General features: G+C 40.1%; 1 protein-coding gene across 1 annotated transcript; it reads left to right on the top strand.

Annotated features, from left to right (window-relative positions):
- Nucleotides 1-3,725: 3,725 nt before the first annotated feature.
- On the top strand, nt 3,726-9,118 carry LOC129499122 (elongation factor 1-alpha 1-like). The gene is made up of 2 exons (XM_055308756.1): nt 3,726-5,286; nt 8,983-9,118. The coding sequence occupies exons 1-2, from the start codon at nt 3,737-3,739 to the stop codon at nt 9,116-9,118; spliced, it is 1,686 nt and encodes a 561-aa protein (XP_055164731.1). The 5' UTR covers nt 3,726-3,736.
- The last annotated feature ends 6,258 nt before the right edge of the window (nt 9,119-15,376 follow it).

Genomic DNA, 15,376 nt, shown 5'->3' with positions numbered 1-15,376 from the left:
CCCAAAGTTTCCTTGTGTCCTTTTGTTTTATGGTAGGAACACCTAACATGAGATATATGGTATGATGGTAAGATGCTCTCCCATGATGTTGGGCAGTAGCAGCCAGCACAGCTCCTAGGCTACCACAAATCACAAGGGTGACAGCTGATACACATACCAACATTCTGCACCCACACAGCTATTCTGTTTTGATCTTTCAATGTAATGTAATGTAATTCAATAAATTACATGAGATAATCAACACTATTAAAACATACTTTCCAACTCTCGATTTCGGCTTGGGTCAGGATCCAGTCCCATGTGGGGCTGCATACTGAGGGTGGAATCTACCTGAGGTTCTCTCTCTCCTTCTCCCTCTGCCCCTCCCCTGGCTCACATTCTTTCTGTATAAATACATGAAAATATACTCTCTGTTAGATGATTTTGCCCAACTATAGGCTAATGTAAGTGTTCTGAGTACATATAAGGTAGGCTAGGCTAATCTATGATGTTTGATAAGTTAGATGTATTAAATGCATTTTCAACTTACGATTCTTTCAATTTACAATGAGTTTCTTGGGATGTAACCCTATCACAAGTCACAGAAGGTCTGTATATATTTATAAAAATCTTCTAACCTCATAGGAGCACTTTTGGTTGAGTCACTATGACTCTGCGTTCTTCCCTTGAGGCCAAAATTACCTTGCCCAAAACTACTTTCTCTAGTAGGGTGCTTCAAGTCTTACTACATACATATTGGATCTTTTCTGCTAAACAGGGAAGATTGTTAGTGACCAGAATAACTTTTGTACAAACAGCAGCAGCAGCAATAACAGCAGGAGAGATCTATCATGTTTACTGGCAATGTCAACTGTTTGCATTCAGCAAAAGTGCCCTCCCTTTAAATTGGTCTCATTAGGAAAAATCTTAGAATTTTAAATTGCTTTCCCTTGCCAAGTATAGAAGTTCTGTCCTTTTCTCAACAAAAATGATGTGTTTTCCTAGATAGCAAAGCAGTCTATTACCTCTGGAAGTCCTGGAGAGGAGCATCATGAGAACTCCATTGAACATTAGTAGGAAAAAAATTCTCATAAACTGAGCTTTGAGACTTTGTCCTAAAGGACAGTCACCTAAGACAAAGAAACCATATATTCTAGTGGAGAAAAGGACTAAACTAGAAATCAGGAACTGGTAAATATTATTATTCCAGAGCTCAAAAATAGTGACAAATTCTTGAACATTAATTTTTTCTCTTATTATCTCCTTACTATATACAATAACAGAAATCTGATGGTGTCATAGCCATATTAGGGTTCACATGCATAGATTTCCTTGACACTACAAGCTTCCTCTTTATAGGAAGACTATCATAGGGGGAAAAAAGATGTTGATTCTTGTACTCCATTTCAGAAAGAAATAGAGTCAATAGTCAAAATTTCTCTATGTTCTAAACTCTAAAATCTAGAGAGCTCTTTCTTTTTCATTTATTTTTTTTTTTAGATACCAGATGTTTTTGGTTTACCACAATTAAAAATCAAACAATCTCCATTAATTTCCATTGACATTTTAAACTTCACGTTCTCTGGGGCAACTCGAGGGTTTTTATAATTTTCTCATTTTAAATGCAAGGAATAGGAATTGAGTTTATTAACATTTGAAAATAGGAATCTATTACTTGTGAGCCTTTTTTAAGAAAAAACATACAACGTAGCAACTAAAGTCTTTAAAGATAATGTACTCTACTCTCCCTGGAACATATGTAATTTCTTTGAAGATAAATGCCTAGAGAAGCTAGCATAGACTAAAAGGCAAACCCTGAGGGCCAAATTAATGTTCTTCCACTTGTATCTAAATACTTACCAGGGAGCCATCAAAACAAAAGGAATGTCTTTTAAAACCCAAAGAATTCTGAGAACCAAAATCATTAATGGTTACTATTTACATACTTTTGTATTTCTCAATATAGGCTTGCACTTTTATATGAAGAAGCCTTTAAAACTAAATGCAAACTCAACTAACCCATTATTTAGATCCATAAGTGATTAGACTAAACCAATAATTTGAATTTTTTGTTAATTAGATTTTTAGGTATTGGTCAGACTATTGGGCAGAACACAGTCATATTTTCACCTCAAGCCTCCCATCTGATCACTGTGGATCTGTCGATTCTTTTTCCCACTCCACATCATAGGACTGAGATACAATTTGAAAGTTCTCCTGTTCCTTTTGTCTTAAACTCTAGCTATTAAAATGTAATAGGGACCTTCCCAGAGGGAAAGAGTTTAGTTAGCAGATCTAACTCAGAGGGATTTAGGGAAGTATCACATGCCCACTAGGGTTAGTCACTTGTGAATATGTCCCTGTGCTGTAATTCCTTCAAGAACAGAGACCATAATTTACTTCCTTCTGTTTGGTACCTAATGCCTGTAAAGACTCCAAGCCTGTTTACATAATTGAAGGAACAAATGAATGAACAAACAGATGAACAAATGAATTAATCAGTCCTTTTCCCTTGATGTTGGTGAATTGCCCTAAGCCTTCAAAGTGGAAGGGTTCAGAAAGACTAGGAAGGCTAGAAAGCTATTATGTTTTGGACACTAACTACATACTTGTTCACATATGTAACTTCATAAGGTTCAGAGTTGTGCCATGACATTGACCAAGGTCATACACAGCTAGTACATGGTGAGGTCAGTTTTTAAAACTAACCCTGTCTGGCATTTAAGCCAGTGATCCTTCTGCCACCCCAATATCTGTTACTTTATGCCTGCTTTATAATATGCTGGGATGAGGAAAGAATAGGAAGTAAAGGTTTCTCATCCAAAACAGGAGGCTGCATTTTGGAGGACTTCAATTAAAATGTCTTTCAGGGATGCCTGGGTGGCTCAGTCGGTCGAGTGTCTACTTTTGGCTCAGTCATGATCCCAGGGTCATGGGATCCAGCCCCACATCAAGTTTCCTGCTCAGTGGAGAGTCTGCTTCTCCATCTCCCTCTGCCACTCCCCCTGCTTATTATGCTTGCACTCTCTCTCTCTCTCTCTCTCTCTCTCTCTCTGTCAAATAAATAAATAAAATGTCTTTCACATGACTTAGGGACATCAGTAATCATGGAGAAAGAAAAAGCTGGGTCCATGGTGCATTAAGAAACAGGAGATGAAAGGTTTTAATATTGTGTATGTATTTAGTTCTTTATGGCCACTCATCACCTCTGCTGGGGTTCGTCAGTGAAGCACCACCATCTCAATTCAGCAAATAAATCACCAAAGCCAATCATTACATAACTGCCCAATTCAGGAAATGACACATATTTACCTTAGATTTGGGTCTGCATCACTGCATATATTCCTTAGCATGGAAGTTCAATCATGCTTAGCACCAGGAACCCCATCTGCTGAGGAATGTTGCTGTAGGACATGTACTCTCTGTGATAAGTCTCCTTATCTCAGCTAATATCCTACAAACAAAAAGCAAGTCGTAAGCAAGGGTTTTAACATGGGTGCAGTGCACCTCTACTGGTTCATGCTTGGACTTCAGAGAATCCAAGAAGAAATTGTAGAATTGCTGGCAACAATTGCTGTGTGTGTGTGTGTGTGTGTGTGTGTGTGTGTGTGTGTGTTTCAAGAAGTTCTCTAGCTATTATTAGACTCAAAAGTGGTTCAAAACTGAAAATATTAGATATTTCACTTTTTTTTTTTTTGCAGTGGGTTTGCTGCCAGAACACAGGTATCATGAAAACCACTGCTAAACCTAAACCAAAATGGGAAAGGAAAAGACTCACATCAACATCGTCATCATTGGACACGTAGATTCGGGCAAGTCTACCACTACTGGCCATCTGATCTCCAAATGTGGTGGATTCAACAAAAGAACTATCGAAAAATTTGAGAAGGAGGCTGCTGAGATGGGAAAAGGCTCCTTCAACTATGCCTGGGTCTTGGATAAACTGAAAGCTGAACGTGAACATGGTATCGCCATTGATACCTCCCTGTGGAAATTCGAGACCAGCAAGTATTATGTGACCATCACTGATGCCCCAGGACACAGAGACTTTATCAAAAACATGATTACAGGCACATCTCAGGCTGACGGTGCTGTCCTGATTATTGCTGCTGGTGTTGGTGAATTTGAAGCAGGTATCTCCAAGAATGGGCAGACCTGTGAGCATGCCCTTCTGGCTTACACACTGGGTGTAAAACAACTAATTGTTGGTTTTAACAAAATGGATTCCACTGAGCCACCCTACAGCCAGAAGAGATACGAGGAAATCGTCAAGGAAGTCAGCACCTACATTAAGAAAATTGGCTACAACCCCGACACAGTAGCATTTGTGCCAATTTCTGTTTGGAATGGTGACAACATGTTGGAGCCAAGTGCTAACCCACCTTGGTTCAAGGGATGGAAAGTCACCCGTAAAGATGGGAATGCCAGTGGAACCACACCGCTTGAAGCTCTGGATTGCAGTCTGCCACTAACTTGTCCAATAGAAAAGCCCTTGCATCTGCCTCTCCAGGACGTCTACAAAATTGGTGGTATTGGTACTGTCCCAATGGGTCGAGTGGAGACTGGTGTTCTTAAGCCTGGCATGGTGGTCACCTTTGCTCTGGTCAATGTTACAATTGAAGTAAAGTCTGTTGAAATGCACCATGAAGCTTTGAGTGAGGCTCTTCCTGGGGACAATGTGGGCTTCAATGTCAAGAACGTATCTGTCAAAGATGTTCATCGTGGCAATGTGGCTGGTGACAGCAAAAATGACCCACCAATGGAAGCAGCTGGCTTCATGACTCAGGTGATTATCCTGAACCATCCAGGCCAAATCAGTGCTGGATATGCACCTGTGCTGGATTGTCACACAGCTCACATTGCTTGCAAGTTTGCTGAGCTGAAGGAGAAGATAGATCGTCGTTCTGGAAAGAAGCTGGAAGATGGTCCCAAGTTCTTGAAATCTGGGGCTGCTGCCATTGTTGATATGGTTCCTGGCAAACCTATGTGTGTTGAGAGCTTCTCTGACTATCCTCCTCTGGGCCGTTTTGCTGTTCGTGACATGAGACAGACGGTTGCTGTGGGTGTCACCAAAGCAGCGGACAAGAAGGCAGCTGGAGCTGGCCAAGTCACCAAGTCTGCCCAGAAAGCTCAGAAGGTTAAAAGAATATTATCCCCAATACCTGCCACCCCAGTCTTAATCAGTGGTGGAAGAACGGTCTCAGAACTGTTTGTGTCAATTGGCCATTTAAGTTTAATAGTAAAAGACTGGTTAATGATAACAATGCATCGTAAAACCTTCAGAAGGAAAGGAGAATGTTTTGTGGACCATTTGTTTTTTTTTTTTTTTTTTGCGTGCGTGTGTGGCAGTTTTAAGTTATTAGTTTTTAAAATCAGTTCTTTTTAATGGAAACAACTTGACCAAAAATCTGTCACAGAATTTTGAGACCCATGAAAACAAAAGTTTGTTTGTTTTCAAAAAACAAAAAGATTAGAGATTTCTGGGAGAGAAAACACACAATTATAATTCCTACCATATATTACGCTTCTCTGTTGCTAGTATATATATTCTCATTTATATTTTATGACTGGATAAAATGTATTTTTGCTATAAACTCCCAAAAGTAAAAATTTAATAAGTACATCAATATGTATGTAAGCTGAAGCAGTAGAGACACAGCAAGTGGCTAAAGCGAAGCCTGCTGGTGGACGCTGGCACTTGGAGCTCAGACTTCCTCTCCAGAGGATGGCCTCACACACAGAACAGGGAGAAATGCTAACAGCTCCTTAAAGGGATTTCAGGTCTATGCAAAGCCTGTGACCAGGCATGGACATAAAGATGATAAGGTCATTGCTGTTGAAAAAGCAGGTGCTACCTTCGTACAAATACAAGAGAGTGATGATGTGCACTAGCATTACATGGAGATCTGTCACACTGTGGGAACACAGGGCTGAGAGACAAGACATCCCTAATTGTCATAAGGCAGCCAGGGAGAGGGGCAGGTCACTCCAGTTCCACATACTGCCACTTTCCTAAAGTGCATCCGTTGACTGCTTGTACTCAGCAAAGTGCCCGGGAATCATTACTACTTGTTATTACTCTGCTCACATGGACCAGGATATTATGTGAATCCTGCATACAAATTGGCAAAATAAGCCCTAACTATACCCAAGGAACCGATATGGCACATTACATCATGAGTATAGCATGAATGATTCCCTGGGTAGATGACGTGAAGTCACAGTCTCATAGTTTCAATAGAGGTGCCGACTTGTATTGTGTCAAACAGCTGTATGTTAAAGACTCTCTAAATGGATAGTGATACTACATGAATATATGAGCAGCCGCTTGCTGTGCCAATCATCTGAAGCTAATGTGATAAGATGTTTCCCTCTAAAAACTAGAGGGAAAATAGATAAGATTTGTTAAAATTCAACTAAGCCTAGTTTGTAGATTATAATAACCTTGTCAAACCCCTTGGTATTTTGAATTGAGTGGTTCCACTGCACAACATTCTCAAGTCTAACACTGAAGTAAGAATCAAGATCAGAGATCTGTGCTAGTTTGTACATAGAGTGTTCCCACCAACTTATAAATTTCACATGAGCTATTAAATCCATTGGAGGTACAAGATGCTAATGAGCCAAGGTCAAGATATGACCCCACATGTGCTACTTGGTTTCACCTAAGTCTGTGACTAAAGATAAAATGCCAAAGCACAAACAGCCTTTCTGCTAGTGAGCACCAGGGGACCCAATAGCAAAAGACCAATTTCTCACTAACGCTAAATAAGGTCGGGGGATGAAGGATGAGGTCCATATTTTACATAAGTCAAAACCAGTTACAATTGGAACCAGGACTCCAGGGACTCCTGGGTGCCTCAGTCGGTTGGGTGTTTGCCTTTAGCTCGAGTTGTGATCCAGGGTCCTGGGATGGAGCCCTACATTAGGCTCCCTGCTCAGCATGGAGTCTGTTTCTCCCTCTGCCCCTCCCCCTGCTTTTGCTCTTTCTGTCTTTCTCTCAAACAAATAAATCTTTAACAACAACAACAACAACAACCAGGACTATAACTTCATTCTTCCCTATGCTGCCGCATGCTCTCTTGAAGGCATAACAGTAGCACCACCCAGACAACTTAGGCCACTTTTGTATTCCCCAAAGAATGTCACATGGCACTAAGAGGTTGAGACCAGTTTATGGAGTTAGAGTAACATGCAAATATCTGTATTTTAATAAAATAATTTTTCTTACTGGAAAAAATAAGGCAATAATAAAATCTACATCCCATATATATATATATACACACATATGTACACATACATATGTATGTACACATATACGTATATACACAATGCAAATATTTTTCTAGACATTTATGTTCACTTTCCTCAAAACAGGATCACACTCCATATACTATTGTGTTATGTGATTTTTCCCTCCTTATTTATAGGTCATAAAAATCAGCTAATTGAAGAAATAGTTCTAAAATAAGCTTGATAATACATTGCATGATGTGATCTGAAACGGGTACCTTCAGCAGACATTCCTCCTGACCTTTTGAACACTAAAATCTATAACACTGCCAAAACTTTGAGACTTTGGACCGAGCAACAGTCCTATCCTGATTTTCCTTTTCAGGCCCTATCCAAGCCCCTACTTTTATGGGCGAAAAGCTATAATGTTCCTTTGCTGCCAACTAGTGGTAAATTTTTACCTAGATTCCTCCTAAGGACAAGGACTACATATCCCTTGAAAGCCATTACATCTAGACAGGAACCAGACTTCAGACTGCAGGCCACAACCCCTCAGTGACTGTGAAATCCATTTCATTTTTCAGGGAACCTATAAGAAGAGTAAGGAATAGGAAAATAACAAGCATATCACAAAGTAAATACAGGTGTTGGGTTATGATACTCAACTTTCAGTAGAAAATAACTGATCTATAGAGAGGAGCCTTTAGGAAAGCAGAATTCCAAGGTTCCCCTAAAATCCTACTGTACTTAAAAAAAAAAAGGAAAGAAAGTTTAATGCATAAATCCATTAAGTCTGGACTTCCTCCAATGGCTTCAGGGCTCAAAGCAGCTACTTGGACTCCATATTTGTTAACAGCAAACCTTTGACAGACTCTTAACTGCCTGCTGTTCGGTTCTTACAGGAAAAATGAAATATGTGCAGCATGACTTATTTTAATCATAAAACTAGGCATGTTTCTGGAATAATGAATCTTCTGATTAAAGACTGCTAAGTTCAAAGACTCATTTTGGCCACAGGTAATAAAATGATTTGGAATTAAAGGCGAAGGCATTAAAGCAAGTGAAATATGAAATGGCTCAACCACTGCTCTAGTCTCTTCCCCTCCAAGGAATCTCTATGAAAGGAGATAATCAGAGGAGACAACTGCTATTAGAACCATTCCTCAACCTTGCACGGCATCCATAAATTTAGGACACAATAAAAAGTTTCTGTTTTGACTTTTGACAATTAGAAATTTTATTAAACGAGACTCTAATATCTACAATGGACTGGAAGATAGGGTATTAATTCCACTAACTCAACATAAGCCACAAATGTGATCATCGATTGGCAGAGTTTTAATTTAAAGACTTAACCTATAGGGAATGTGCTATTAACCACATAAGAACAAGAAAGTAGGTGTATACATTATGAAACATAAATTGCAGTTTAGTTGCTTCAAAACAACATAAAAAAATATTTTTAAATCATGAGTGAACATTCTTAAAAAGAAAGGAAAAAAAAAAACAAAACAGTGATTCCCAATGGAACTTTGAGAATGCTACCTTTGGAAGGCTCTCTCCTGAGTACACTGACTTTTCCCAAAGTTCAGTCACAAGAATGTAATTGTGAGTATGAAAATCCTCTGGAATCTTTGCTCAGGTTACACTAGTCTTGGTTTTCTTCAATCATTATAAATTTGTTCCTGCTTCAGGGCTCCAGACTTGCTCTTTCCCTGGCTAAAATGCATTTCTCCCAGCTCACTCCCTCCTTCCTCTTCTGCTCAGCAGGACTGCCCCTTCTGCTATGCCCACCAGGAGACCTTCAGAGGTTAAACATGTGGTCTCAGAAGATAGCTGCAGCTACATGTGGCACCAGTTTCCTGAGCAGGCTGTTAGGAACCAACTTGAGGCTGCCAAACCATAGTCTTGGGTATTTCTTTTCACCGGCAGGCAATGTTGCCCTAACTCAGGTGTTAGACTCCACACCAGGACTGCGAGAGAGTGAGCCACTCCGGTGGTGTGGAAGCTGTCCAGGCATAAATGCCTCCTGCCCCACAGGAGGCAGTAACTCTTATAATAAAGCAATGGGCATCTCTTACAGAGTCCCTAAAACCAATATGCTGGCTATGAGATTCATGGACTCAGTGAAGTCCAAAGCCTGGCACTCCCATCAGATACTTAAGAGTTATTTGTGGAACCTCCTAGTTCAGATGCAATTCACCAATATGGCATCATTTGTACCATAAGTCAGTTTGCATTTGGTATTTTTACCCTTATCAGATCACCAAAGAAACAGATCTAGATAGCCTGGCTGTTGAAAAGATTCTCAGGAAGATTTGGTTAACCCACACCTTATATAATAGTCATGTATCCTGTCCCTCTAGATTTTCAACCCTCTAGCCCTGCTTCATTTCTATTCATAGCATACATCCTTTACTTATGTCTTTATTTGTTCCCTGCTGCCCCCAGGATCAGCTCCACTAGAACAATGTTCTACCTATTATGTTCCCTGCTGTACTCAGAGATAAGAACAATGTCTGGCATAAAGTAGGCATTCAATAAACATCTGTTAAATGAAAAATATCCAATACCCAGGATTTTGTGCAATGAGAAGGAATCCAGGCTATTATCAGTATAGTCTAACCAGCAAGCAATGAGGAGACATGCAAGTGGCAGGCAATCCTTAGCAATCCCTCAAGCATACCCAGTGTCCCCCCCCCACTTGGAGACTTGATTCTCAAGAGCATAAGGGCTTAAAAAATAATCATATTTCTAAAAGGATTAGGGGATCAGTCAGGCCCTTTGTTACACAGCAGCAATACTGGCCTAGTCCCTAGGCCCTTACAAGCTGGAAAACAGCAACAACAAACAGAAAAGAACTTGAGGCAGCAATCTTACTACTGGGACATAAGAATCCTGCCATTGGAATGGGCTTATCACCAATGTGGCTCTGTTGACAGTTGGGTAAACTCTACAAGAGGCCCTAGCACAATAGATCAAATTACAGCATCATCCACCAGGATTTCCCAAAGTGTTCTGTGAGCTGTTAATAAATACTATTTAGAAAAGTATTCTTGGGGTATCTGGATGGCTCAGTGGTTGAGCATCTGCCTTTGGCTCAGGGTATGACACCAGGGTCCCAGGATCGAGTCCCACATCAGGTTCCCTTGATGCCTATGTCTCTGCCTCTCTCTGTGTGTGTCTCTCATGAATAAATAAATAGAATCTGAAGAGAAAAGAAAATAAAAAAAGAAAAGAAAAGTATTCTTGCTTGGTAAGTCCCAGGTTAAAAACACTTCTGTTTATTAAAAGACTTCCATGAGAATTTACTTTGTAAATCCCAAAGGGAGTGCACAAACCAAGCATTTCCTCCAAATTCCCAAACTGTAGAACACTTCTTTCACAGAGCATCTCACTGTCCTTTGGAACAACTTTCATAAACTTACTTTATACTGTTTGGCAAAAAATCATGTATTGCATATACTATGACCAGAACTCCCCCAAATGAGGAAACAAGAACTAAGCTGAGAGCAAAATTAACATAGTCAATGTGATTTTGAGTATATAGTTTAATTATAAAAATACATTATTCTTAACTTAAAAAGTTATTTTTTTTCAGATATATACACAGCAATTTAAAAAGTCTGTCCCTGAATACCTTCCAGTTCCCCTTGTCCCAGATCTGTTCCAGTTTTCACAGAATAGGCCCTTTTATGTCTTCTAATTTTAAGAACTATGAATATCCACAAAATGATAGTGCTTATACAACCTGAATAATTTCAAACACTTAACAGCTAGCTTAATACTGACCTTTGATAATAGGCAATCTAAGAAAATGGCAATTTTATGTTTAATCAGGTACCAAATGGAATAGTCTTTTCCTGAAACATACCAAAAACAAGGAGAAAAGAAAAACAAATCATAAAATAAATCTGCCAGCCCAATTTATGACCCAGACTTTGCATGAGTTATTTGAAGTGAGCATCTGGGTATCTACAGGCCACTCTCATGTACCTGTGATGCTGTGTGAGGCAGCTGCCCCTCCCCATTCCCTTCTTGGCCTCAGTCAAACACACTCAGGGAGAAAACTAGGAATGTCATTTGTCCCCTTCTGACACATGGGAAATTTGCAGAATTTTTCTAAGGTAGAATAATGTGCTACCATGCAGAAAATGAGCCACATGCAAAGAAGTCTAAATCAACCCCAAATTATACGCTTTTATCATTGTGGCCCTTGGATGCTTCCAACAGCCAAATGAAGAGAAATAAAGAGACTCTTTCTTAAATAAAGAGAAATTATCATTAATTTCTTTCCACATAAGCTAAGCTAATAGCAAATTAAGAATCTCCCATTTTGCCTAAACATGTGAACAAAGGTTGTGTCCAGCATTAATTTTCATCTCTGAAATACTGACATGTTTACACTCCCTGTAGTTGTTCACACACTTCATGACAAGCAATTTATTATACATAAAAGATTTTTAAATGTGCACTTCTGGCAGAATAATCATCAATTTTTTACAATGAATGACCAAGGAAACATCTTAATTCCAATTCCCACTGCAATATATTTCACTGCCTCACTCGGGACTACAGAACCTCAAAACGTTTGAGCAATCTCCTCCCCCATGTCTTACTCCTGGTGACATGAAGGGAGTTGGGGGTGGGGGAGACTTAAAAACTTGATCTGTCCTGAAGCTTTTTGCCAGCCTGCTAACACTTAAAGCACAACATGAATCATAAAACATTTTAAATCATGTCTCAAAGTTTAAAAAAAAAAAGAGAGAGAGAGAGAGAGATTCATTGATTGGTTTATAGAAAGCTGAGAACAAAGTTGAACTCACTCTTAAAACAGAAATGGGGGAATCCCTGGGTGGCGCAGCGGTTTGGCGCCTGCCTTTGGCCCAGGGCGTGATCCTGGAGACCCGGGATCGAATCCCACGTCGGGCTCCCGGTGCATGGAGCCTGCTTCTCCCTCTGCCTGTGTCTCTGCCTCTCTCTCTCTCTCTCTGTGACTATCATAAATAAATAAAAATTAAAAAAAAAAAACAGAAATGGTCTGCTCCCCTGTTCATATGCTACCTCATTCCCAAATTTGCAAAAGGAAAGTCTTCTCCATCCATGCATTTTCAAGGCATGTGAGAACACAGCTGTACATGCATAGTAGTAACAGGAGAAACAACGAAATGCCTATTATGGTATTTGATTGCTATTAAATCAGTGAGTGTCAGAAGATGTACTGCATTCCCCTTGGGGGCCTTCCGTCATTCAGCAGCTGCCGGCTACCCTACTCATGGCAAGTGTGCTCTCCCACTTCTAACTTTATTGTCACAACAAAAATTTCAGATCATCACATCCAAACCAGCCCACATTTACCAGTCTGTAATGCTGAAGTAGATGTGCAATACAAAGAAACCCTTCCAATGGCTATGTGCCTGTTCCCAAAGCTTTGCGGGTGGGGGGTGGGGGGGTGGGGGGTGCTGACACAGCACAGGAGGACAACAGGTAAATCCTGGGTGTACTACATGACCTAGAAACAATGCCACCTTGCTTCTCCAGACTTCATGTTCCAGCTGGGGCTCTTTGTGCCCCCCTGCCAGGTGCTTAGACTCCTGTACTGAAAAGAACACTGATAGAAAATGTGCTCTTTATAAAGACACTTGATGGCAAATTAAATGAAACCAATCTGAGCTACCTTAAGCAGTAAATGTTTTATTATGAGAAAAGAGAGATAGTTCATGGAACCACAGAGGAGAAATTCTTCTGGGTCTGCATCCACATTTCTCTGTCTCCTTGCTTCTGTCTGTGTTCCTGTCCCATTTTCTTTTGACCAATGGAGCATGTTCTTCGTTGTTTCAGTCCCTAGGGTGAAATACAGTCAGCCTATTCTCTAAAGAAACTGACTGACTGGCTGTCAGTCCTAATCCAAATTTCTGAGAAACAATTTAAGTGGCCCAGCCTGGGTTGGGAGTCCACTCCAAGCCTGATCTGTGTTTAGGGAAGTTGGGCTAAGATAGGTAGGAGCAGGGCCAGGAGTCTGGCCTATGGATCAGTAGTAAAGAGATCCATTCACCTAGTAACTCATGGACAAGCCAGACAACCAAAAGTCATATGCTCCAATGAGCAATTATGAAATGCAGGGCCTGGGTTATTGCTTCAAGGACACTCTGCCTTAAATACAGTGTTTCTTTTAACTTTATTAATTTGAAGGAGATTTAATTATCTTTAGAAATGTATCTACTATAAAATATCGTCATTTTTGTTTTTTTAAAATAGCGTCATTTAAATTACACTGATTATAGCAGATGAAACTGACACAACTACTTATTATTTGTAATACTTTTCAAAACAGAGACATTAGTAGCAGAATTTTCATGTAAAAAGTGGTTTTATTTTATAACAATATTGCACATGCACATGTACACAAGCATACCACATTTCCAACCTAGTTATGATATCACATGGATTTTTCTTGTGATGGAAAGTCATGGGCTGTGAGTTCCTATAGGCTATGCTCTGGATCTCACCTCTGTCAATAGCTTTGTAAACATGGTCTGCATTGTCAGTTTCTCTTTTGGAAAATGGGCTTAATGACTCCCTCAATAGGCTTTTATGAGGATTTTAAAAGGATAAAATATGCAAAATACACCACACCATTTGTCACATAGTAAGTGCCCAATTAATGTTAATTCTCTTCCTCTAGAATAAAAGGAACATTAAATAAATACAATTTTTAGAAGGGAAAAGTTTCCAAGCACTTAAATCAAGAAGAGACATTATCTTATCAATAAAAACAGATACAAAAGTTGCCTCAGATGGAGTACCCAGGCATAGGCTAGGCAACTTTTTGGCAGCTGGTGGAGGCCATCAGTTAGTCAGGTTGTGGTTCCTAGCAACCTGCCACTCCTCCAACTAATACTAATCATTAATTTTTGCATCTATCACTTCTTTTCCTTCTGTTACCACCCATTTTAGTTGGGGTCAAGTTTGGTTTCATAAAACAGAAAAATCCCAACTAAGAGTAGCCTAAACAAGACAATAGTTTATTTCCTTCCTGCCATTAAAAAAAAAAAAATCCTGAATTAGGCATTAGGGCTTGTTGGGCAGCCCCATGAACAGGGACTGTATACCTACCTTTTTTCCTGCTCCACCATGCCCACATGTGTCTGCCATCTGCCAGAGTACTTTGTGGTCCAGGATGGTCCTAAGCAATACGAGGAAAGTAATACAAAGACTGAGCCTGTCCTTCCCTGGGCATCCACATATACTTCTGCTTACATTTCACTGGACATAACTCAGGTAGGTACCATATCAAACTCCAAGGAGGCTGACAATATAACTTAGCTGGCTGGGGAAGGCCAGGTTTCTGTTCCTAGGTCCTAGGCAGCAAGGAGACAATGGATGTTGGGGTACACAATTAGCAGTCACCACAATACCAAACTTGCCCAGACCATTTTCAGCCACAGACTCCTAACTGGCCTTCCCCTCTGCTGCTCTTTCTAATCTATCATGCACAGAAGTTAATAAGGCTAAAATGCTCTTCCACTTACAGAGTACAGGATTAGAACAGGCATTTCAAAATCACATCCTCTAACTTCCTAAACTCACTTCATTCCTGAGAATATTTAAAAACCACCCCTGCTGGGCAGTCCAGGTGGTTCAGCAGTTTAGCACCGCCTTTGGCCTAGGGTGTGATCCTGGAGACTCGGGATCGAGTCCCATGACAGGCTCGCTGCGTGGAGCCTGCTTCTCCCTCTGCCTGTGTCTGTGCCTCTTTCTCTGTGTCTCTCATGAACAAATAAATAAAATTTTAAAAAATAAATAAATAAAAACCACCCCTGCCAAATCTTCTAAAGGTTCAATTCATTTAAGACTTCATTCATTCAGCCACAAGAAGCCCCTCTCCTGGTTTTTCACCTTTCTCAAGTCAGGGCTCCAGCTAAGTCTTTCCCTCAACATCCTCTGAATGCAGCTAGGGTTCTTCTACCTCTAAAATCTGTCTTTCATTGTTTATACCACTTACCTAGGATTCATTCTAGTTCTTGTTCTCATTCCATACCCCCATCCCTGCTTGCTTTCTTTTTAAATATTTTATATATCTATTCATGAGAGCCACAGAGAGAGAGGCAGAGACATAGGCAGAGGGAGAAGCAGGATCTCTGCAGGGAGCCTGATGAGGGAC

This window comes from Nyctereutes procyonoides, unplaced genomic scaffold (assembly GCF_905146905.1).
Source record: "Nyctereutes procyonoides isolate TBG_1078 unplaced genomic scaffold, NYPRO_anot_genome, whole genome shotgun sequence".
Taxonomy (NCBI): Eukaryota; Metazoa; Chordata; class Mammalia; order Carnivora; family Canidae; genus Nyctereutes; species Nyctereutes procyonoides.
The sequence above is the reverse complement of the archived record's forward strand: the minus strand, read 5'-3'. Positions and strand labels throughout refer to the sequence as shown.